The sequence below is a fragment of the Prionailurus bengalensis genome, chromosome D2, assembly GCF_016509475.1.
Source record: "Prionailurus bengalensis isolate Pbe53 chromosome D2, Fcat_Pben_1.1_paternal_pri, whole genome shotgun sequence".
Lineage (NCBI taxonomy): Eukaryota > Metazoa > Chordata > Mammalia > Carnivora > Felidae > Prionailurus > Prionailurus bengalensis.
In genome coordinates, this window is record NC_057351.1 from 54,128,833 (window position 1) to 54,153,521 (window position 24,689).

General features: G+C 35.8%; 1 protein-coding gene across 1 annotated transcript in view; it reads left to right on the plus strand.

Annotated features, from left to right (window-relative positions):
- Positions 1 to 23,064, plus strand: part of HELLS (helicase, lymphoid specific) — a 38,458-nt gene extending 15,394 nt beyond the window's left edge. Inside the window, exons 7-22 of the mRNA XM_043597024.1 lie at positions 425 to 466; positions 4,029 to 4,253; positions 4,613 to 4,795; positions 5,597 to 5,740; positions 8,527 to 8,723; positions 8,916 to 9,012; positions 10,560 to 10,721; positions 11,699 to 11,838; positions 11,925 to 12,063; positions 13,403 to 13,486; positions 13,568 to 13,687; positions 15,149 to 15,265; positions 15,578 to 15,737; positions 18,222 to 18,318; positions 18,397 to 18,473; positions 22,496 to 23,064. Coding sequence (XP_043452959.1) covers positions 425 to 466; positions 4,029 to 4,253; positions 4,613 to 4,795; positions 5,597 to 5,740; positions 8,527 to 8,723; positions 8,916 to 9,012; positions 10,560 to 10,721; positions 11,699 to 11,838; positions 11,925 to 12,063; positions 13,403 to 13,486; positions 13,568 to 13,687; positions 15,149 to 15,265; positions 15,578 to 15,737; positions 18,222 to 18,318; positions 18,397 to 18,473; positions 22,496 to 22,590 — 2,079 coding nt within the window. The 3' untranslated portion in view covers positions 22,591 to 23,064. The remainder of the gene's footprint in view (positions 1 to 424; positions 467 to 4,028; positions 4,254 to 4,612; positions 4,796 to 5,596; positions 5,741 to 8,526; positions 8,724 to 8,915; positions 9,013 to 10,559; positions 10,722 to 11,698; positions 11,839 to 11,924; positions 12,064 to 13,402; positions 13,487 to 13,567; positions 13,688 to 15,148; positions 15,266 to 15,577; positions 15,738 to 18,221; positions 18,319 to 18,396; positions 18,474 to 22,495) is intronic.
- Positions 23,065 to 24,689: the final 1,625 nt, after the last annotated feature.

Below are 24,689 nucleotides of genomic sequence, written 5' to 3' on the forward strand. Positions count from 1 at the left end.
CAAATTAAACAAATGAGCTTGACTTTGTTCTAATTAAACTTTATTTACAAAATCAGGTTGCCAGCTGGAGTTTGTCCACAGGCTGTAGTTTGCCAACCCCTGTACTAGAGGATTATTGACATGTATGCATTTGGACCAAAGTCTCTTCAGATAAACTTGTATTTAAAACACAAACCAAAAAACCTTGAAAATTTAAGAGGAAATACCCCAATTTTTAAGAGTTGCTAACTAAGGCGAAGAGTTTTATGAGACACTATAGGGTTAATTTTGCCTGAGGTCCACCAGTTTGAGTCCTCTGTACTTTAATTAGCTTGAGAGCCTTATCCCCATTTCCTGGCATGAAGTCAGAACAGAATAAATGTTGAATAAATAAATGAATGAACCACATGCATTGTTACTTTATTTTTGTTTTCTAATGTTCTAGGAAATTTTGTCTGTGGCTAAAAAAAATAAAAAGGAGAATGAGGTAAGAGATTTATGAGATATACTAAATTTAGGAGCCATGTAAGTAATAGTTTATGGGTCCTTGGGAGTTCAATAATGATGCAAGTGCCTATAACCATATGGATATGTGCATTCCATGTGTATATATTTCATAGCTTGTAGAAGCTGTGAGAGATGTCTTAATCTTGTTTCTGACCTTAAAGATTGTCTTTGGTTCTTTTGGGGAAGGTTTGATTCTTACCCCACCCCCTGTTTTATGTAGAGAGGTTCCTTGTTACCTGAGTATTCACTATCCAGGTACCTTCCATTACAAGATTTCTTAGGGAAGCAAAAACAATTCTAACATGAAAAAATGTTCACCGAGGGATATAAAAATTAACTTACCTATCAAAGATTAATAGGTTCTTGGGAAAATTGATGACATGATTATAAGTGAGAGCTATTCTGTTTGGCCACCATAATTTTGACCAAATTTACATCTTTTAGGTGCATTTTTTTATGCTTTGTTCAGCATAAGGATTAGTTTATGATACAATTACAACTTAATGTTAAATGTAAATATGATTTAGCATATTTTTTATACTAGTTGTACTTTTTTATGTTTTAATTTTACTTAAATCCAAGTTAGTTAACCTAGTGTAATAATGGTTTCAGGAATGTATTATTTTTGGGGGAAAAAGAGAGAAAATGTGAGTGGAGGAGGGGTGTGGCAGGGCGGGGAGCAAGGGTTGCTGAGAATGCCAAGCAGGCTCTGTGCTGAGAGCAGACAGCCCTATGCAGGACCCGAACTTCGAACCATGAGATCATCAACTCAGCCAAAGTCGGACACTTAACTGAGCCACCCACACACCCCTTAGTTGCATTTTTAAAGATAAGGGTTCAATCAAATCTTGTCTGATGTACTATGGAGTTTTGGCCTCATTTTATAATATATGATAAATAAGGATACTGCTGTCATGTTCAATCTGATGAATTTTGACAAATACTTACATCTGGGTAACCACCATCCAAATCAAGCTCTAGAATCTTTCCATGTGAAAGAAGGATCCTTGTATCCCTTGCCAGTCATTTCTCCACCCCCAGACTTAGAGGCAACTGCTTTTTGACTTCTGTCAAAAATCTGCCTGAATTTTGGAGTGCCTGTGTGGCTCAGTTGGTAAGCTTCCAACTCTACATTTCAGCTCAGGTCATGATCTCCATGTCGTGGGATTGAGCCCCACATCGGGCTCCATGCTAATAACTCAGAGCCTGCTTGGGATTCTGTCTCTCCTCTCTGCCCCTCCCTCACTGGTGTTCTCTCTTTCTCAAAATAAATAAATGAACATTTTTTTTAAATCTGCCTGATTTTTTTTTTTAACCTTTATCATGGGTTAGTTTCCATACAAATAAAATCTAAATACATAGCCTTTTATTTCCTGCTTTTACTCAGCTAGTTGATATTCACTTGTATTGTTGAGTTTATTACTAGTTGAAGTTTTTTTTTTATTGCTGAGTAGCATTCCATTGAATGAATATTAAAATTTCTTTATCCGTTCTCTTGGTGGGCATTTGAACTATTTCCAGTTTGTGACTTATGAGTAAGGCTGCTATGATAATTTATGTACAAGTCTTTGTTTGGACATGTTTTCATATTCTAGGGTAAATACCTGGAATGGAATTGCTGGGTCATATCGTAAATGTGTGTTAAACTTTATAAGAAAATACAGATCCTTTCCTGGAATGAGCGTCATTTTACTCTCACCAGCAATGTATAAAAGTATCTGTTCATGCTATTGCCAGCAATTCATATTAGTCTTTTAATTAAAAAAAATTTTTTTTTTCAACGTTTATTTATTTTTGGGACAGAGACAGAGCATGAACGGGGGAGGGGCAGAGAGAGAGGGAGACACAGAATCGGAAACAGGCTCCAGGCTCTGAGCCATCAGCCCAGAGCCTGACGTGGGGCTCGAACTCCCGGACCGCGAGATCGTGACCTGGCTGAAGTCGGACGCTTAACCGACTGCGCCACCCAGGCGCCCCTAGTCTTTTAATTATAGTTATTTTCTTGAATGTGAAATGAATATTCTGGTTTTATTTTGCATTTTCTTAATTACTTGATGGGTATTTCCATGTTCTTAATGGCTGTATGTTTTATAAAGTTTCTGCCCATAGCTTTTGCCCATTTGTTGGGTTATTTGCTTTTTTTCTTGATACGTGAGTTGTTTATATAATAAGGTATAAATTCTATAAATTCTTTGTCAGATTTATACACTGTGTCTTTCAGTCTATGGCTTGTTTACTCATTTACTTAATGATATCTTTTAGTAAACAGAACTTTTAAGTTTTGGAGTAGCTCAGTTTATCACTTTCCCTTTTGGTGGTTAGTGATTTATTTGTCTTATGTAAGAAATTTTTGCCTGTCACAAGATAATTCTGTTTACTTCTAAAAGCTTGATGGTTCTGGTTTTGATGTTTTGATATTTGATTGTGATGTTTATCGCAAATCAGTTTTACATATGGAATAGTGAAACTCAGTTTGTAATTTTCTAGCTGAATATCCAGTTGTGGCATTATTTATGAGTTCTCATTTATAAGACTTTTTTTATTTGAATTGACTCAGTCATCCTTTTCACATTCTTTTTTATTAAATATTTTTATTGAGAGAGAGAAGGGGGAGGAACAGAGGAGAGAGAGAATCCCAAGCAGGCTCTGCATTGTCAGCACAGGGCCCTATGTGGGGCTCAATCCCACGTAAACACTGTGATCATGACCTGAGCTGAAATCAAGAGCCAGCCACTTAACCAGCTGAGCCACTGAGGTGCCCCTCGTTTTCCTATTCTTAAAATAGAGTTGTGGACAATGGTAACCAGTAAAGTCTGTCATTAGTCATAAGTTGGTAATGAGTGTCATTACAGATGAATTGATACTCTTAGGCGTGATGTAGTGAGTTCTTAAACTTTGCCCCTTTTTCTGCAGTGAAAGTATTTGGATGGAAGTAAATGTTTCCTTGATAAGAAATTTTTTTTCTTTCCTATTTTTTACAGACATTATCCATTATCTTTGCTTTAGAAAGTGAAAGAAATTATGAAGAAAATATTAATAAATTTTTGAGTAGTTCATCTTAGAGGTTTGGGAGGTGTAATTTGTAAAGGTCATTTCAGTAGTGTGTGCCTATAATCTGTAAGAGTTATTTTCAGAAGTTGTTTTTTCTCCAGTGGCTTTGCATTTATGGGAGAATGGAAGTAGCATCTCTAGGGTTTTATTAACAAATGGTTTTAATTCTCCATACTTAATGATTATGGGACTGGGTAAATTTTGATTAGTTTTTTTAATGTTTATTTAGAAAGAACAAGCGAGAGAGCAGGAGCGGGGGAAGGGCAGAGAGAAAGGGAGGGAGAGAATCCCGAGCAGGCTCTGTGGTACCAACATGGAACCCAACAGGGGTCTCAAACTCAATACAAACCGCAAGATCATTATCTGAGCCAAAATCAAGAGGCAGATACTCAACTGACCGAGCCACCTAGGCCCTCCAAATTTATTCAGTTTTCTGATAGAGGGTAGTAGCATTATATACCAAACTCCTAATTAAAGTTTTTTCTTTACAGAATGAAACCTCCTCTTCTAATCTCTGTGTGGAAGACCTTCAGAAAAACAAAGATTCAAATAGTATGATTAAAAATAGATTGTCTGAAACGGTTAGGCAGAATACTAAATTCTTTTTTGACCCAGTTCGGAAATGTAATGGACAACCCGTACCCTTTCAACAACCAAAACACTTCACGGGAGGAGTGATGCGGTGGTACCAAGTGGAAGGCATGGAATGGCTTAGGGTAATGAATTCTCAGTTTTAATACAAGATACTGGTTCATTTCTATATAATAACATGTTAATGTGCTGTAACACAACTTGAGTTGTTCCTTCCAAGTTTCATTATTAAATATGAAATGAACATTTGTGTGTAAATACTTATTTTCTAATTTATTTATCCATCCATCCATCAAGACTAAATTTTTGGTGTCTTATTCAAGACTGCCAACACTTTTATGGCTTTGATAACTGACTTCTCACAAGTGTTCTTAACCGTGAACGTGTCAGTCTCATCAGAATTATTTTTGGGTAAAAAGAATAAACTATTGCTAATTCAATAGGTGTTTATATCAACTTAAATACAGTGTGTTATTTTGTCCAGATGCTTTGGGAAAATGGAATAAATGGCATTTTAGCAGATGAAATGGGATTGGGAAAGACAGTTCAGTGTATTGCTACAATTGCACTGATGATTCAGAGAGGAGTACCTGGACCTTTTCTTGTCTGTGGACCTTTGTCTACACTTCCTAACTGGATGGCTGAATTCCAAAGATTTACACCAGACGTAAGATATGTTTCCTTTTGTTGAATACATTTCATTGCAAATATTTTTATTGTTTTGTTGCCTGAATTAAATTGTAGAACTGTTACTATAATTAATGTTGATTTCTGCACTCCAGAAACACTACATCTTATTTGAGGTTTTGTGTGGGGTTTTTTGTTTGTTTCGTTTTTAAGTTTATTTAATCTATACACCCAACTTGGGGCTCAAACTCATGACCCTGAGATCAAGAGTCGCACACTCCTCGGGCTGAGCCAGCCACACTCTTATTTAAGTTATTTTTCAAATGTCTGCAAAATCTACTTTTAGTGTATATGGAAAAGAGTAGGTATTAATAGTTTTGGATATTTGCCAAAAATAATTCTAAATGTTTATTTAGAGAGAAAACAAGCAAGAGAGCGCAAGCAGGGGAAGGGCAGAGAGAGAAGGAGGGAGAGAATCCCAAGCAGGCTCTGTGCTACCAACATGCAACCCAACGGGGTTGGCTTGGATGATTTTGAGTGTACTGGGAAATTTGATTCACCTAAGTCTGACCTAGGTAGAATTTATTTCTCTTACTGTGATTACCTTCCATATATGTGTGTCATCCTAGCTATATCCTTGCTTTAAACTTAATTTGTTTTTATGACTTTTCCTTATTCCCTTATAGTAATAAAATAATTTAGTAGAGGTGATTGACTCATTTGGTATAGAGAAATAGAGCTAAGATTAAATTAAATTGTCTTTTTTTCTCTCCTAAATGATTAATGTTATGTTTTCCAAATTGTTGATACTTACATTTTGTTCCAATGTAAAATCTTCTAGATTCCTACTATGTTATATCATGGAACCCAGCAGGAACGTCGAAAATTAGTAAAGAATATTCACAAGCGGAAAGGGACACTGCAGATTCATCCTGTGGTAATTACTTCATTTGAAATAGCCATGAGAGACCGAAATGCATTACAGGTATGATTTGTTTACATTGAATTCTTTGTAACTTATAAACCATATTTTTCTTAGTTCATAGCACTTTCTTATCATCCAGTAGCATTTAATGTTTTTTTCCTAATGGAAGTCAGATTGTGTTTTACAGTTTCTAGTTCTAGAAACTAGAGGTTTATATTAACAGAAAGATTGAACTGAAGGTTGTAGTCTTCTAACAAGAAAATTAAGGCCTATAGTACCTTGCCTTTAGCCATAATATCATCTTAGTGTGTTAGAATCAAGTAGACATACCTAATCTGTGAATGTATTACAGACATGTCTGACATGTGGTTTAAGTATATAGTACTTATACATTTAATTTTAATTAAATAAGAATACAATATATGAAGACAAGTTAATTTTAGACTGTCTTCTGGATATATGGCATAACATTACCAATTAGTGCCCAAGTTTTAATACAATTGGAGTATTAACTTTTGCTCATTGCCTCTATCATCAGTTCATTGTTTGGTATTTGAAATACTTTACCACTGTTTCACCTATTTCACATAGTTCTTTACTACTTTGTTTTTCCTTTCTCTGTTTGATGGATCAGATTTTACGTGGGACGCCTGGGTGGCTCAGCCGGTTGAGCTTTTGACTTCGGCTTAGGTCATGATCTCATGATTTGTGGGTTCAAGCCCCGCTTTGGGCTCTGGGCTGACAGCTCAGAGCCTGGAGCCTGCTTCGGATTCTGTGTCTCCCTCTCTCTCTCTGCCCCTCTCCCACTCATGCTCGCTCACTGTCTCTCTCTCTCTCTCTCTCTCTCTCTCAAAAATAAACATTAAAAAAAAAATTGACTTGTGTGTGCTAGTGGAAATTTGGAATATGGATTGCAGTTATGTTACTTCTACACAGTAAAATAATACTGCTTGTAGAAAAAAGCATGCAGACTTAAAAGCAATTTTAATTATTATTTTTTTTAAGCTTATTTATTTTGAGAGCACAAGCAGGGAGGAACAGAGAGAGAATCCTAAGCAGACTTTGCACTGTCTGCACAGAGCGTGACGTAGGGCTTGAACCCACGAATTGTGAGATCATTACCTGAACCAAAATCAATAATTGGATGCTTAGCCAATTGAGCCATGTGGGCACCCCAAAAACAATTTTAATTCTGAGAATGCTACTGCTATATAAATATTTTTCTTAGCATATAAATATAATTTATATATAGGGTTGTACTATACATTGTTTCTGGAAACTTCAGTTTCCTACTAAATAATATAACGTGAAGACCTTTCTAATTATTTTGATCTCCCTATCCCACCCATATTGAAACAGATAAGCTTTCTTGTCAAGTCCATTCACTAGTGGCTAGAATTTTGTAATTTTCTTTCACTGAACTTAAAATTATTTTAAGGATCTTAGCTTTTGGGGTGCAGGGCTCCTATTGCTGAGTGGTAACAGAAGTATCTGTTCACTTAATTCATTTTTCAGAACCCTCATTTCTGTTGCATTGGGTTTTCTGATTGTTGTGCATATTCATTTATTTATGTTTGGGTTTTTTAAGACAGATGTCTGACAGATTATTCAGGTTATCTGGTTTGTCATGTTACCAGCAAAAGAAGTCCCAATTTGTTTTTCTTAAAGTCGTAATATTATTTGAAAAAAATTTTTATTCTGCTTTGAATGTATTGAAGTGAAATGCAAAAATGCCCCATTTCATCCTCTTCCCCCAATCTGCCAATCCTGTTATCCAAGGACACTTAAACTTGACAAGTTGGTATTTATATTTCCCAGAAATATTCCACGTTTCTGTATTTTTAAGCAATAAAATAGATGAGCTTTAAGTTTGCCAATCAACATAAAAGAGAAAGATAATAAAAATGAGAGTAAGATTTTTTGGTTTTGTTGGTTTTGCTTTTTTTACAAGGGGTTTTTTTCTCCTTTGACATTATAATGCTTGAAATAAAAAATTTGGGGGTTGTTTTGGCTTTTTTTTTTTTTTAATGGTCAATTTCTGTTATTTGACAGAGGGAGCCAAGGAGAGGGACAGGGGGGAGAGAGAGAGAGAATTAAGAAGCAGGCTCCATGCCCAGTGCAGAGTCTTGATGAGGGGCCCAATCTCACTACCCTGAGATCATGACCTGAGCTGAAATCAAAGAGTCCAATGCTTAACCTGACTGAGCCACCCAGATGCCCCTACAAGGTTTTTTAAAATGAGAAATTAAAACAATTTTTATGACAACTTAATGAAAGTAGATGGATGGCTTTCTGTGAAGATACAAATTACTAAAACTGACTCCAGAAGAAAGAGAAACCTAAATAAACCAATAATTATGTAAAAAATCGAGAACACCATAACATTAAATAAGTGTCAGTTTCAGATGTATGCCTCAAGAATGAAAATTATAATGATATTTAATGTTTCAGAGCATATGGAACTAATAAAAGCTTTTAGTTCTTTTTTAGGAATCTAGTTTAATACTAATCAAAACCTGACAAAGTATTACACAGGGAAACCACAGATTGCTTTGCCTAAAGAATGTGAATAGAGAAATTTTAAATACATAATAGCAGGTGGGCTTTAATTATTAGTTCATAGCCAAGTGAGGTCTATTTTAGGAACACAAGTATATACCCATTTTAGGAAATTTACTTACCCTTTCAGTAGCTCGAAGGAAAACATGGTCACCTCAGTAGATACAGAAATGCCATTGGTTAAGATTGACATCCATCCCTAATAAGGAGGTTTTATTTTTAGAATTGTTTGTAGGAAAAATTGTGAGATCATAATTATAAGGTTTTTCCCTAAATTCCTTTTCTAGCACTGCTATTGGAAATACTTAATAGTAGATGAAGGACACAGGATTAAAAACATGAAATGCCGTCTGATCAGGGAGTTAAAACGATTTAATGCAGATAACAAACTTCTTTTGACTGGTACTCCCTTGCAAAACAATTTATCAGAACTTTGGTCATTACTGAACTTTTTGTTGCCAGATGTATTCGATGACTTGAAAAGGTAGGTAAGCCAGTTATTGAACTACTTTCTTTATTTTTCTAGTCTTTTCAAATATGTGCTCTTAGTTAAAATTCCTTTCTTCTAAGTAGTTGGAATAAAATGATAGCTTTTTGGCAAGTTCTTTGTGATAATTATGTTAATACAATTGATTTATGTAATAGGTTAACTTGTAATCACTTTTTTCTCTTACAGCTTTGAATCTTGGTTTGATATCACTAGTCTTTCAGAAACTGCTGAAGATATTATTGCTAAAGAACGAGAACAGAATGTATTGCATATGCTGCACCAGGTGTGACTTTGTCTTATTATGCTTACTATGGACTACTAGGAATAAAAAAGGAACCCCACAGATTACCTGTTCAACCCTTTGTAGTAGATTTGGAAAAATGAAGACCCCCTCAAATTTAACAACTCCCTTTCTCTTCCCTCACCCCCAGATGTCACATGGCTTTTTTAAAAAAAAATTTTTTTTTTTAATGTTTATTTATTTTTGAGACAGAGAGAGACAGAGCACGAATGGGGGAGGGGCAGAGAGAGGGAGACACAGAATCGGAAGCAGGCTCCAGGCTCTGAGCCATCAGCCCAGAGCCCGACGTGGGGCTCGAACTCACAAACCGTGAGATCGTGACCTGAGCCGAAGTCGGACGTTCAACCAAATGAGCCACCCAGGCGCCCCATGATGTCACATGGCTTTACAGCAGAACTCAAGTGAAAAGTTTGCCCTACTCATGTGTATTCCTTTTTACCCCTATGGTTGCTGATATATTTGTCAGCCAAAAAAATGAAAGTGGGTGATTTTTATGAATGTTTTTTTTGCTGTTTTCTGTGGTTTCCACCAATCCTACCTATGTTTCCTTTAGACACATTAATCTGTCAAAGGCCTCCTGGTCATTTCCATATGAGAGCCCAAAAAAGCTTTTCGATTGTGCATTGACAATTTTATTCAAAGTCCATGGTAATTTTTTTGTTTTAAAGTTTATACATATTCATGATAAAAATGTGAAACAGTACAAAAATTGAAAGTAACAATAAAATCCCAAATCATACTTTCCCTACCAGATCATTTGTATTTTTTTTTTCTTGGCAATTGGTATATGTGTTTCTGAGCAGCTTATTTACAGATACTTTTTTCTTAAACTGGTAGTAATATTCTCTCTTTTAAAGCCTTTCTTGTATTTGACTCTGTACCTATGGAATATTCAACTACAGAGCCCTAAAATGAACTTTCTTTATGTAAATGAGTTATCAATGTGTATTTCAAGATAAGGCTATAAAGGATACAAAATTATTTAAACAAGTTTATGTATTCTTCTGAAGACTTCTCAACAATTTAATAATGATATAATTACCTGTTACTTCTGTGTTGTTTTATAAATGTGAAAATCACATGACATCACACAGTAGGAAGATGAATGAGAATAATTTCAAGCCTGAAATTTTAGAACTTATAGAAGGAAACTCTTATGTTTACATCTCTGGGTTGGTTGGTGTGTTGGTTTTATGCTAGTCCAAAATCTCACTGTAAATGTTGTGGGTTATCGCTTTAATTCTAAAAAGCACAAATGTCATCTTTCTACTTTTTAAAATATTTAAGATAATATTAAGAGTTTTTGAAAAAGTTAAATTTTGGAATGTTGTGGATAAATACCATGAGTTTGGGATGTGTTCTGGTTTGGGGAAATTTCAAGGAGATATTTTATCTCCCCTTTCAAGATTTGATAGTATATATATATAGGAAGAAAAGAGAAAGAAGGGTAAAGAGGTTTGTGGAGAGAGTATTCCTTGAAAACTTGGAAATGCTTAATATTCACATGTTTATTCATGTTTAAATTTTAGATTCTAACACCTTTTTTACTGAGAAGACTAAAATCTGATGTTGCTCTTGAAGTTCCTCCCAAGCGAGAAGTAGTTGTTTATGCACCGCTTTCAAAGAAACAAGAGATCTTTTACACAGCCATTGTGAACCGTACAATTGCAAACATGTTTGGATGCAGTGAGGTAGAGTGTGGATTTGAACTAAACTGTCAATGACAGTTGGCATTGAAATTTTTGTGGTTAATTTCAGCCTTGGAGCTTATCACCTGTTTTTAGGACTTATAGAGGGTGAATTTCTAACTGGAGTATAAGGCATAAGGTCAGTAGCAAAAGTTGTTTCCTAGTAATTCTGTGATCCTACTGAAGTTCAGGTGATGATTCACGTATCAGTTGCTTTATCGTTATCTGGAGTGCTTGTTAAAATTTTTTATTCCTGTCCCAGATTAACCCTAGTCATGCTGTGGAGTGATGGACTTGGAAATACATTTGATCAAGCACACAATATACTAAAAGAATTTCCCAACTAGACACAGCACATAGTCCCTTTATAGGAGGTTAAAGACCCTTAGATTTTGTTTAAATGTCCAGATTTTTTTACTATATGCTATGGACCTATGTATTTCTTTTCAAAATATTTATGGGTCTATACATTTCTGTTTTGTACAACCATTAGACTGTTCCCCAATTTTTATTATATAATTAAAGGGAAGATCTGGCTTTTTAGCTATTCAGAATTTAATATTGTTCCTTATTGTGAGGAATTTCATTGCAGTGTTAATACTAATCCAAAGAAATACTCTCTATTGCAGATATGTGGAGCCCCTAAGTTATTAAATTCCTTCATATGAGTTCAAAACAGCTCTACCTATCCTTAATTTTTTCCATGGAGATATGAAGGCATTTACTCTAATTCTCAGATATTGTCATAAACATTAAAATAATTAGGCTTCATATGACCACATTTGCACTTGGCGAAAGTTTATGGATCCTTGATTTTATGCCTTTGGAAATCACTAAAGTTGATGATGAAAGACAAAATTATTATTTCTATATGTCTTAAAACATTTGTACATAAAAGTATCCTATCACACTTTGTATATATTTAGAATTCAAGGGTATAGCTTTTTTAAACATATTCCTTTTTAATTGTTCACTTTTAGAAAGAAACAGTTGAGCTAAGTCCCACTGGACGACCAAGACGGCGTTCCAGAAAGTCAATAAATTACAGCAAAATAGATGATTTCCCTAATGAATTGGAAAAATTGATCAGTCAAATACAGCCAGAAGTAGACCGAGAAAGGTGTGAGTTTAAAATAAATTTAAGTATCCTTTAAACTGTGATACTTTTTGTATTTCTCACATTCGTGGATTATGTGTTTTTGGTAGAGCTGTTGTGGAAACGAATATCCCTCTAGAGTCTGAAGTTAATCTGAAGCTGCAGAATATAATGATGCTCCTTCGTAAATGCTGTAATCATCCGTATTTGATTGAATACCCAATAGACCCGGTCACACAAGAGTTTAAGGTCAGTACCATTTAATGTACTGTTTTGATTTCTGTAACTTTTTTGTATTGAAGGAAAGTGTCATTTTGTTTTTTTGATTATTACTTAAGTATTATAATCCTTAAAATATAAAGATTGTAATCCTTCCAGTAAGTGAAGATCATCTCCCCCAAAATTGAAAGAACTTTTTGAGTGTTAGAATGATAGTCACTTTCTACATGTAAGCGAAATATTTGTTTACATATTTTATCTGAACACTAAGAATCACCCTAAATTTAGAGTGATAGTGAAAATAGTTTTTGTTTTATTGATGTATTTTTGTTTTGTTTTGTTTTGCTATTAATACCATTTATTTCTACTTTGTGTTTTACTTGCTATCTATTAGAGATAGTTGTCACCTTTTCAGTATTACTTTTAGTTAGTATTTAGCTTGTCAAAATCATTCTGGCTGCTCATTACCTACATCTCAACAGATAGTCACAGAACCAAAAAGTATACTAAGTTACGGGCATTCAGATTAGGTGAATGAAATTACTTTCTTGGGCACTTGATGGAAAAATGGCATAGTATTAAAATAAATCTGTTTTTAGTAATCCTCAATAACCCTATTTCACACTAGCTTACACAGTAGAGTTTCTTATCCCTGACAATATTGACATTTGGGGCCAGATCTTTTTTACAAGGTGCTGGCCTGTGAACTATATGCCATTTAACATTATCCCTAGTCTCTGGCCACTGGATACCAAATATGTTTTCCCCAGTTGTGATAACCTAAAATGTCTCTAGATATTGCCAAATATACCCTGGGATGGAGGGCAAAATTGCCCCCATTTGCAAACCACTTCTTTACAGTTTTTCATTCAAGTAAGGAAGAAGATCATCTCTGATGAGGAAATTAATAGTCACCAGGTGAAATTTTTCTTCAATATTTAAGTTGCTTATAAGCTCTTATGTTTAATTTATACTGAGAATTCTAGCAGTAATATTCATATTTTATTGAAAGTACATTTATAAAGGAAAAACTTCAACATGTGTAGTAGGTTTAAACTTACTTAACAGTTCTCTTATTACAAACAAAGCCTTTGGGAGAGGGGTGGGGAAGATAGATCAAGGTTGGACTTAGACTGATTTTTGTTTTTGTGAAATCATTGGTTTTAAATTCTAGAGTGTGTCTTTCCCTGAGAAAGAACTATCTTCTTATTTAAAAAGATCAAATAACAAGGTCAATTTTTAAAAATTTTAGTTTTATAGGGACTTATTTGTCATTAAAATGAACTGTTCATCTGGATTTTATTTGACAAAAGTTATTGATAATTATTGTGACTATTTTTTCTGTTGTCCCTCTTTGTCTGCTTTTAAGATTGATGAAGAGTTGGTAACAAATTCTGGGAAATTCTTAATTTTGGATCGAATGCTGCCAGAACTAAAATCCAGAGGTCACAAGGTGGTACTTTTGATTGGATTTTTGGTTATTTAATTACTTCCTATTAATCAGAATAGATACTAAGATATATTTAAATTTCAGGTGCTGCTATTTTCACAAATGACAAGAATGTTAGATATTTTGATGGATTACTGCCACTTTAGAAATTTCAACTTCAGCAGGCTTGATGGATCCATGTCTTATTCAGAGAGAGAAAAAAATGTAAGACTATTTATGTCATACGTATCAAATTCCTTTTTGTAATTCATATCTTGATTTCTAAAGTAATGTTCAGAGTAGACCCACAAGTTGATAGACTGAAAACCTTGTAACAGGATCAAAAACCTAAGCATTTTTTAGTTATAATAAGTCTTAGTGATTTTTTTTTTTTTTTTTTTTTAATGTTTGCTTTTGAGAGAGACAGAGCACAAGCGTGGGAGGGACACAGAGAGAGGGAGACACAGAATCTGAAGCAGACTCCAGGCACTGGGCTGCCAACACAGAGTCCGATGTCGGGCTCGACCCACAAACCATGAGATTACGACCTGAGCCGAAGTCAGATGCTTAACTGACTTAGCCACCCAGGCACCGCTGAGTCTTAATGATCCTTAAATTATATGTGTCTTTTGGTCCACCTTTACTTCATAATATCCTACTTCACCACCACTGTAAGAATATTGAGATAACAGGGGCACCTGGGTGTTTTAATTTTTGTTTTTTAATTTTTTAATGTTTATTTTTGAGAGAGAACATGAGTGAGGGTGGGGCAGAGAGAAAGGGAGACAGAATCTGCAGCAGCCTCCAGGCTCAGAATTGTCAGCACAGAGCCTGACGCAGGGCTCAAACTCATGAACCACAAGATTATGACCTGAGCCGAAGTCAGATGCTTAACCGACTGGAGACACCCAGGTGCTCTCTCAGGAACAATTTGTAACCTCACATGTGAAGTAAGCCAGGGAAGCTCATCTGAGCCTTGGTGTCCATGGTTTCCACTGAAGGTTAGTTACATAGGTATGACCTACCTGTGTGACTGGCCTGACTGAACTACTCAGTGTCAAGCCCCTCTGAAGATCAAATTGATAGAGTGCTTCTTAAAGTCCCTGGTTTATTGTCTTAATTTGGGCAGTGGATATGCTTACAATTATTTATTTTGTGGGAAGGAAGTCTTTGATAATTTTACCTCTTTCCAGCAAATTAGTCTTTTTCAGCTTTTTAAAAAAAATTTTTTTTAATGTTTATTTTTGCAAGAGTGACAGAGCATGAGCAGGGGAGGAGCAGAGAGAGAGGGAGACACAGAATCCATAGCAGACTCCATCCAGGCTCTGAGCTGTCAGTGCACAGCCTGACATGGGGCTCGAACCCACAAGCTGTGAGATCATGACCCAAGCCAAAGTCAGACACTTAACGAACTGAGCCACCCAGGTGCCCTGTCTTTTTCAACTGTAATGACTTCTGGGGTTTTCATTATTTTTTTACTCCACATCAAAAATCCTGTAGGTAATGAAGAATTCATACCTAGTTTAGAGAATGCTGGCTTATTATATCCCTTGGCATTGCCTTCCCCCCTGCCTTTGCTATAAACACATGGTTATAAGATGGTTGCTCCACATGCAACACCATATCCATATTCCAGGCAATAATAATTTCTTAATTCCTTGGGTCTGTACCCTTTTTTGCTTTTAGATGCACAGCTTCAACACAGATCCAGAGGTGTTTATCTTCTTAGTCAGTACACGAGCTGGTGGCCTGGGCATTAATTTGACTGCAGCAGATACAGTTATCATTTATGATAGTGATTGGGTAAGTCAAAAGTATAGCAATATGCTGATTATATTTCCATTCTGAATTTTTTTTTATCTTTCATTGTATGCTTTGCAATTTTATTTTGAAAAGGTATCCCATTTTAAAACAAAAATCATTATCAAGTACCCTATGTATAAAGACTTGAACATGTTTTATCATTGAAGTCATTCTAGAGATCTAAAATGAGTTTAAGACACTATTTAAAAGATTCTGATTGGATCATGCATGCATGTGACTTTACCCACATATTATGAGTTTAAGTAACTTTAATATTCAACTGTTAAATGTTATTTTTCTTTTTACTCTAAGAATCCCCAATCTGATCTTCAGGCCCAGGATAGATGTCATAGAATTGGTCAGACAAAGCCTGTTGTTGTATATCGTCTTGTCACAGCAAATACTATTGATCAGAAAATTGTGGAAAGAGCAGCTGCTAAAAGAAAACTGGAAAAGTTGATCATCCACAAAAGTAAATAATACTTTGTAGTACTTTTTTGTTTCAGTTGCCTGTTGTATGTTGTGGGATTTTGTTACTGATATTTTCCTTATTATATTTTTGAAGATTTTTTTTTAAGTGTATTTATTTATTTTGAGAGCGAGAAAGAGCATGAGCAGGTGAAGGGCAGAGAGAGAATCCCAAGTAGCACTGTCAGCGTAAAGCCCAATGCGAGGCTCAGTCCCATAAACTGTGAGATCATGACATGAGCTAAAACCAGGAGTTGGACGCTTAACTGACTGAGCATCTCAGGCGCCCCTGAAAGATGTTATTTTTAAGTAATCTCACACCCAGTGTGGGACTTGAACTCACAACCCCAAGATCAAGAGTTGCATGCTCCACTGACTGAGCCAGCCAGGTGCCCCACTGATTTCTTTATATATAAAAGAAATTAGTACGGGGGCGATTACGTGGCTCAGTCATTGGAGCCTCCAAGTCTTGATTTGGGCTCAGGTCATAATCCCAGGGCCATGGGAGTAAGCCCCATGTCAGGCTCTGCGCTGAGAGTGGAGCCTGTTTAGGCTGTCTCTCCTACTGCCCCTCTCCCCCACCCACCTGTGCGCATGTTCTTTCTGTAAAATAAAAAAATATATAAAGTACAGCTTGATTAAGATTTTAGTAAGCAGTGGGGAATTTGCAGCTGTAAAGACCTAACTAGATTGGTGTAACCATAAACACAAAGGAAAAACATTAGTGTCTAGATGAGGAGCAGAGGGGCAAGGAAACCCCTATCCAGGACACTTTTAAAATGCCATATCCTAATCTCTGACATGATGTTAATGCTTATTCTTGATAAGAGATTTGCCTGTCGAAAGGCTTTAAGAAAGTTTCAAGCCTCTTGGAAGTTCAGTATATTAAGTATTAGAATATTGGGGTGCCTGGGTGGCTCAGTTAGTTGAGCATCTGACTTCGGCTCAGGTCATGATCTCATGGTTCATGAGTTTGAGCCTTGTGTTCGACTCTGTGCTGACAGCTCAGAGCCTGGAGCCTGCTTCAGATTCTGTACCCCTCCCCTGCTCATGCTCTGTCTCTGTCTCTGATTCTCTCTCTCTCTCAAAAATAAATAAACATTGAAAAAAATTTGTTTTAGAATATTAAGGATACATTGAAGTAGTGCTATAAAAACTATTTACTTGATTTAACTTGCTATTTCAAAAAATATGTGGCTCTAGAATGTCCTTTTCATTGTTTCAAATATAATCTTCTTTAAAATACAGTGTTTTAGATTGTGAGAAGTAGGGGAAGTGAAGTAGGTGAGGCATTGGCATTTTATATTCTGTTCCCTAAGATTCCTTGGAGAAGTTTCTGCTTTTATTCATTCAGTATGAAAATCTATTTGCAGAAATTGGCTTCATGGCTACATCACAAAAGTTGAAAACATCTGTTAAGTTGTGAAGCCTAGAGTAATGGGAACATGATGTCAAAAATCACTATTTATTTTATGCTACTTTTCTTCTTGCTCTCTACTTGCAAATACTTCCTCCAGTGTATCTGACATTGAGGTTAGGTTTTAGAAATCTTTAATTTGACTTCATGGAACATTCAGATTGTAGTTGGAATTTACATTGGAGGAAAAAAGAACTTTTCTAAGAAGATTTTGTGCAAATTAAAATTTTTTCACCTGTGCTGCTTTAGGAATTTGAATGATGAAATATATTTTCTTTATTGAATATAGTTTAAATTCAGTAAAATTTGTCTAGTTTTATTTTCCCAAGTCTGTTTTCAGTATTTTGAGAAATTAATTTCAAAGAACAATTTGAAAAGAATTTTTAAAATACTGTCAGTGTTTTATTGAGGTATAATATGGATACAGTAAAATAACCAGATCTTAAATGTACAGGTTGATGAATTTTGATAAATGAATACACACAGTGTAACTATCCTCTAGGTCAAGGTAAACAGTTCCATCATCCAAACCATTTTCCCCTACACCAGTCATTTTCCATGCTCTCTTGTTCCTCACCAGAAGGCAGCCATTGTTCTGATTTTTGTGACACAAATTAGTTTTTCCTTTAACTTCATATGTGGATTCATTTGTATGTATGTAGCTACTACTTTTTTCAGCAGAACATTTTGAGATTCATTTATGTTATATTAGAAGTTAATAGTTTGTCCATTCTTTTGTTGGTTGACATTTAAGTTGTTTTTCAGATCTTGGTTTTTCTGAATAAGCTGTTCTTGTACAAGTGTTTATGGACACATGCATTTGTTTGTTCTTGGTCTTTGGATGGGTGCGTGTTTACTTACAGGAACCTGCTGAATTTTTTCTCCAAGCAGACATACCATTTTACATTTCTACTAGCAAAGTATGAGAGCTGTGATTGCTTTTCTCCTTATCACCACTTGACTTTGCCTATACTTTTTAACATACACCATTCTGATTGGTTTATAATGTAGTATATTTTGGTTTTAAAGGCAATTTTCAATGTTTTGATTTTCTTGAAAATTTTTTTCTAGATCATTTCAAAGGTGGTCAGTCTGGATTAAATCAATCTAAGAACTTCTTAGACCCTAAGGAATTAATGGAATTATTAAAATCTAGAGATTATGAAAGGTAAGATATTTTAATTTTAAAAATGTAATTCATAGTTTTGATTTATCATATGGACTTGAATATTTTGTTTTCTTATAGAGAAGTAAAAGGATCAAGAGAGAAGGTCATTAGTGATAAAGATTTGGAGTTGTTGCTAGATCGAAGTGATCTCATTGGCAAGTAACCTTTTATTTTTCTTTTACTGGAAACTGAAACAGACATGTAAGAAGAGAGAATAGTAATACTTAATGAACCCCTATATGTAATTGATTCAGCCACAATAGTCCACAACATTTAACTAGTCTTTTATCATTTTGATTCTCTTTTGACAGAATCTTAAAATCATGACATTTTACTCAGGCATCTTTTACTGGGAAGAGCAGGTCTTTAAATGTAGCCACTATGTCATTACATTTAAGAGAATTGGCACTAAAACCTTGATATCATCTACTACCCAGGCCATATTCAGATTTCCCCAGTTGTCTCAAATCCTTTTTTACAGTTTGAATCGGGATCCAAATTTCATTGTTTGTTATGACTCTTCTGTAACATCCTTCTCACTTTCATTGTTGCATGTCATAGAGGAAAAGTGGGTTGTCCTATAAAATGACCTATATTTTGAAATTGGCTGATTTTTTTAACCTGTTTTGTGTTCGTTGATTTGTTCCTCAATCTACTTATTTTCAGAAAAGTGATAAATAGCTATGTAAATAGCTCTATAGGCTTAATTAGATCTAGGTTCTGTTTCTTTTTCTTTTTCTTTTTTTTAATTTTTTTTTTAACGTTTATTTATTTTTGAGACAGAGAGAGACAGAGCATGAACGGGGGAGGGTCAGAGAGAGGGAGACACAGAATCGGAAACAGGTTCCAGTCTCCGAGCTGTCAGCACAGAGCCCGACGCGGGGCTCGAACTCATGGACCGCGAGATCGTGACCTGAGCCGAAGTCGGCTGCTCAAGAGACTGAGCCACCCAGGCGCCCCTAGGTTCTGTTTCTTATGAATACTGTGTAATACTTTGTTCTTTCTCTCTTTGAGAAAAGCACCTGTTAGCATTTAATGAGCTCCCTCCACCTGGTTTTAAGCTACCAGGCTCCCCCACATAGACACCTGTAACCTTCTCCACTCTTCCGCTGAAGAGTTTAGCCTTCATGATGACAGATTGTTTTGGGAACTTTCTCTTTCCCGGATGTTTGCAGCCCAATTTCATTTCATCAATGGTAGAATCAGCTCCAGTCTTGTTTTGGGGAGCATTTATCAGGGTTGATAGGTGGGCAGAGGCTCTGGTTCCTCTGTAAGTGGTAATGCCTCATTCCAACTTTCCCAAAGTAACGTCAGTGATATTTGTTGAAGTGGATCCTGTGGTCATGCCACCAGCGTCACCCTGGCCTCCTGGGTACTTCTGGTGTTTTCTGACGCAGTTCACATGGTCCTGAAGTTTCCAGGTCTTCCTTAGTCTAGATGGTATGTCACCAGCTGAGACCAAATAGCTATTGTCATATTTTAAATCCTACCAGGAAGTGCTTTTCTGGGTTTCTTATTTTTAGTGAGCTAAGATTGGTCAGGTCATTCAGGCTGATCTTATCAAGTTTTCTGTCTTTTATTAAGCCTGATGATTTTAGTATCCACTGATGATTGTTTTGAACAATTATTACCTTAAGGATTGCAAAATGGTGATTTTCTTGTTTTGTTTTTCCTTTATTAGCCAGAATGAGTCTATATAAGAACTTTTCCCTACCAACTCTGGTTATTCTGAGATATAGTTTATACAGGTGAAGCAGGATAAATTGCTTCTTCTGTTTTTCAGTTTTTAGAATAATGAGTTGATGTCTACGTTGGTGACCATAAATTATTTTGAAAACAAATACATTTAAAACTCATCAGGGGCGCCTGGGTGGCGCAGTCGGTTGGGCGTCCGACTTCAGCTCAGGTCACAATCTCACAGTCCGTGAGTTTGAGCCCCGCGTCGGGCTCTGGGCTGATGGCTCAGAGCCTGGAGCCTGCTTCCAGTTCTGTGTCTCCCTCTCTCTCTGCCCCTCCCCCGTTCATGCTCTGTCTCTCTCTGTCTCAAAAATAAATAAACGTTAAAAAAAAAATTTTTTTTAGGGGCGCCTGGGTGGCGCAGTCGGTTAAGCGTCCGACCTCAGCCAGGTCACGATCTCGCGGTCCGTGGGTTCGAGCCCCGCGTCAGGCTCTGGGCTGATGGCTCAGAGCCTGGAGCCTGTTTCTGATTCTGTGTCTCCCTCTCTCTCTGCCCCTCCCCTGTTCATGCTCTATCTCTCTCTGTCCCAAAAATAAATAAACGTTGAAAAAAAAATTAAAATAAAAAAAAAAATTTTTTTTTAATAAATAAATAAATAAATAAAACTCATCATTCCCTAATTATATCATAACCTACTGGTAATCTATGCCCAATTATGTGTATTGTAACTGCGTAGGGGAAATACTGTATAAAGCTATACTACTGCACATCTTTTCCCACCCCTACCTTCAGCACTGTTATGTTGGTAGTATGGTATTGGTGAAGGCAGGAATATGTTAATACTGTGGAAATAGGGAAAAACTACAAATCCAGGGCCTTTTGATGGGGCAGGGTATCCGGGAAGCCAATTGTTGAACATTTACAAGCACATCACTGCATATACTCTCGTGATATCTTCAGCTTCATTTCAAATAGCTCTTCTTAAAATTGTGTTATTGAGTTGGAAGAATTCTTTATATATTCTAGATACAAGTCCTTTATCAGATATTTGTTTTGCAAATATTTTCTCCCGGTTTATAGCTTATCTTGGATGCTCTTTTTTTTCCCCCCAACTAAACTACACCCAAAATAGGGCTCGGACTCATAACCTGAAATCAAGAGTTAGTTGCATGTTCTACCAACTGAGCTGGCCAGGCATCCCTTATCTTGCACTTTCTTAATTAGTGTGTTTTGAAGGGCAAAACTTTTTAATTTTCATAAAGTCCAGTTTATCTTTTTTTGTTACCACTTACTGTTTTGGTGTCATGTGTAAGTAATCTTTGCCTTGCCAAGGTCATGGTGTTTTCTTTTGAGAGTTTTATAGTTTTGGGGCATCTGGGTGGCTCAGTCTGTTAAGCATGCCCCGGGACATTTCTAGTCAACAGCTAGGACACCATACCACACTCAAGAACAAATTGTAAATAAATTAACAGGTCAGAACCTAAATGTTAAAAGCAAAACTTTAAAAATACAGGAAAATACATGTATGACTTTAGGACAGGAAAATATTTTTTTTATGTTTGTTTATTTATAGATTGATAGATTTAATTACATTAAAGACTTGTATAAAAACAGATGATACTGGGGTGCCTGGGTGGTTCAATCAATTAAGCTTCGGACTTCAGCTCAGGTCACAATCTCATGGCTAGTGGATTTGGGCCCTGCATCAGGCTCTGTTCTGACAACCCCGAGCCTGGATCCTACTTTGGATTCTGGGTCTCCATCTCTCTCTTTCTGTCTCTCTCAAAAATAAACATTAAAAAAATTTTTTAAAGCAGATGATACTGTAAACAGATTAGAGACAAACCACAGAAATATATTTGCAACACCTAACAGATAAGGAAGTGTTTATCACATATAGATAACTAAAAGTCAACAAGAGAAAAGGACAACGTGAGTAGGCAGGAAAGTGGCCAGGGAACATATTAAAGATGCTTTAGCTTCCTAAGAAATCAGAGTAATGCCACTCAACACCAGTAGAGATTTCATTCCATAGCTATCATTGACAAAAATGTAAAAGACCACATGTTATCAGCTGGGGTGTGTATTAAGATAAATTTTCATGGTATCATGCTTTCCAGCCTTTAAACTAACAAATATTAGGCTTTTGGTATTTTTTAGACATCTCTGAAAATGTAATTCACACTGTTTCCCTACACTTAATATATCTTAAATTCAACAGAAGTGATTTTGATTAGCAAACTGATATTTGTTCCTTGGAAGCCAGTTCTCATTATATTAAGAGTACATTTTACTTTCTGGCTTTTGTTACATTGACTATTAATGATTGAGGAATAAAGTGGCTCACATTTTTGTGGTTTTTTAGGTTTTGGACAGATGACTCTTTTCAGAACAACATATTGGACATTTCTTTTAATATTCTTTTTTAGGTTCTTATAATTTTTAAAAAATAAATACTTGTTTAAAAAAATAAAAAACATTTATGTATTTTTCTCTTAGATCAAATGAATGCCTCAGGACCGATTAAAGAGAAGATGGGGATTTTCAAGATACTAGAAAATTCTGAGGATTCCAGTCCTGAATGTTTGTTTTAAATTGGAACTAAAGACTGCCCTTAAAGTTCTTGTTTACATCTAGTGATTTACCTGTATTGGTTTTAAAATCCAGATTATCCGCTTTACTTTTTTGGTTGTATCAGTTTACATAATGAAACTTGTACCATTGCATAATTAATAGATGGTAATTTTCTGAGCCTTATTAAGAACAAAGAAGTACTCATAGTAAGTTTAGATTTTTCCGTTAATTTTTTGGGCTCGGTAATATTCTTGGGTACAGGCTGATGTGTACTTAACCATTGCCAGATTTATACAGTCTTCCTGTGGAAGTTTAAAGTCTTTCCCCCCTTTTAGGAGTACAGTTCATGGGTTTGGGGTACTTCATTTATGGAGTAGGCTTTTGATGGGGGAATGATTGGGATTATGCTTTCTGGTGTTTAAATAAGAAATTGTTTGGTTTTAGAGTCTATTTCTATAAAATAAATTACCAAATAAATGTTTGTTATATGATGATCTCAGATTCCCACCCTCCCACCCCTCCCAGGAAAATAATGGTTCAGGTGAAGTAATAGCAGAAGTCTGGACTGGCATTGTGACTCAGTATTATTATGTTGACTTGATTTTTATTCATTAGTAGTACTATACGCATACGTCATGAAGATTACAACTGGACATTGGTTAATGCAGAGAAGGCTCTCAGAGAAACTGTAGGGTCTTGACCAAAAAAGCCAGAAGTTGAAAGTGGTAATATATTGTGCAAAACAAGACTATAACGAGAGCAAAGACCTTGAAAATGTATATATAGTAGGAGGAGTAAATCGTACCAGAGAGAAGAAAACAATATGTAGGAATGAAATTCCTATGAAATTCATGGTATATAGTAGAGGAATATAAAGGCCAAAATGGGAACAATTTAGGGCTTGTATGTCAGATTGTAAGGAAGAGAGGTCCTGAATGCTCCCTGAACCATACATTTCTGTGTAGGTTGTTTGTCTCTCGCGAAAATGGTACTGTATTCAATATAGATTAGATTATCTCTGCCTTAGGGTAATCAAACTAGGACTTAGAAGGAAAATTGTTCTGAGAGAATATTAACATGAACAGACTACAGAGCAGGTGTGTTTTTTAAGTGGGAATGTTTACCAGTCGGTCATGCTGGCTAATCATACCTGTAACTTGGTTGTTTAGTAGTCCTACTAAGTTTCCCTAGTCTGTTCTAAATTGTGCAAGAATAGGACAGGAATTTGACAACAGTGCCGCGCAAATGGCAACCAGACAATAAATGGTGTCTCAAGGTGTTACTTGAGCATTTAACTTGGATATAGGCACAGGTTACAGGATTACATTTTCCAGTGACTGTTTCATGGGTTTACTTCTGTTCTTACATCTGTAAGATGTAACCCCTCCCTCTTATCTTGTTCCCTGTTGGCCCTTAGAAAATAGAAATAATCAGAAAAGAACTTGCAAAAGTTGCTACCACTGCACCTGTGAATCTACCAGCATCTGTGCTCATGAGTCCTCCTTTCCTGTTACTATGGATATATCCTCCTGTCTGGAGCCAACAGAAATGCCTCATTTCTCTTTTATAAAAAGCTCCTTGAAAAATTGTCTATATTTACAATTGATGATATAGGGCTATGTTTCTCATAGTGAAATCTGTGGACATAGCTCAAGAATTTTAGCTTTTATGTGCGTATTCATTTTAATCAAATCTAAACAAAATTCATACAACACAGACAATTATTTTTGTTTCTCCTCTTCCATTTTTTTTTTCCTAGATCTGTTCCAGTCAGATTTTCATCCCCTTCTGTCCATTGGAACAGTTCTTACTGAGGTCTGTCACCTCAGTTTGCTTGGTCTTTAAGCTACAGTGTAACCTCCTAAACAATGTCCTTAGTTTGTTAATTTCTAGTGAACACATTGGCCTGGTTTTCCTTCCTACTTCTCTGATTCTTCCTTGTCCCCTTTGCTATTTCTTTTTTATGTCTTTGACCCCTAGACATTAGAATGTCCCAAGCAGAGCTTAGGGCTCCCTTGATGGTCTTAGCTGCTTTAAGATACTGCTTTAAGTTACTGCTTTAAGTAGATGGCTCAGATTTCTTTATATCTCTAGCCAGAATTCTTTCCCCTGAACTCAT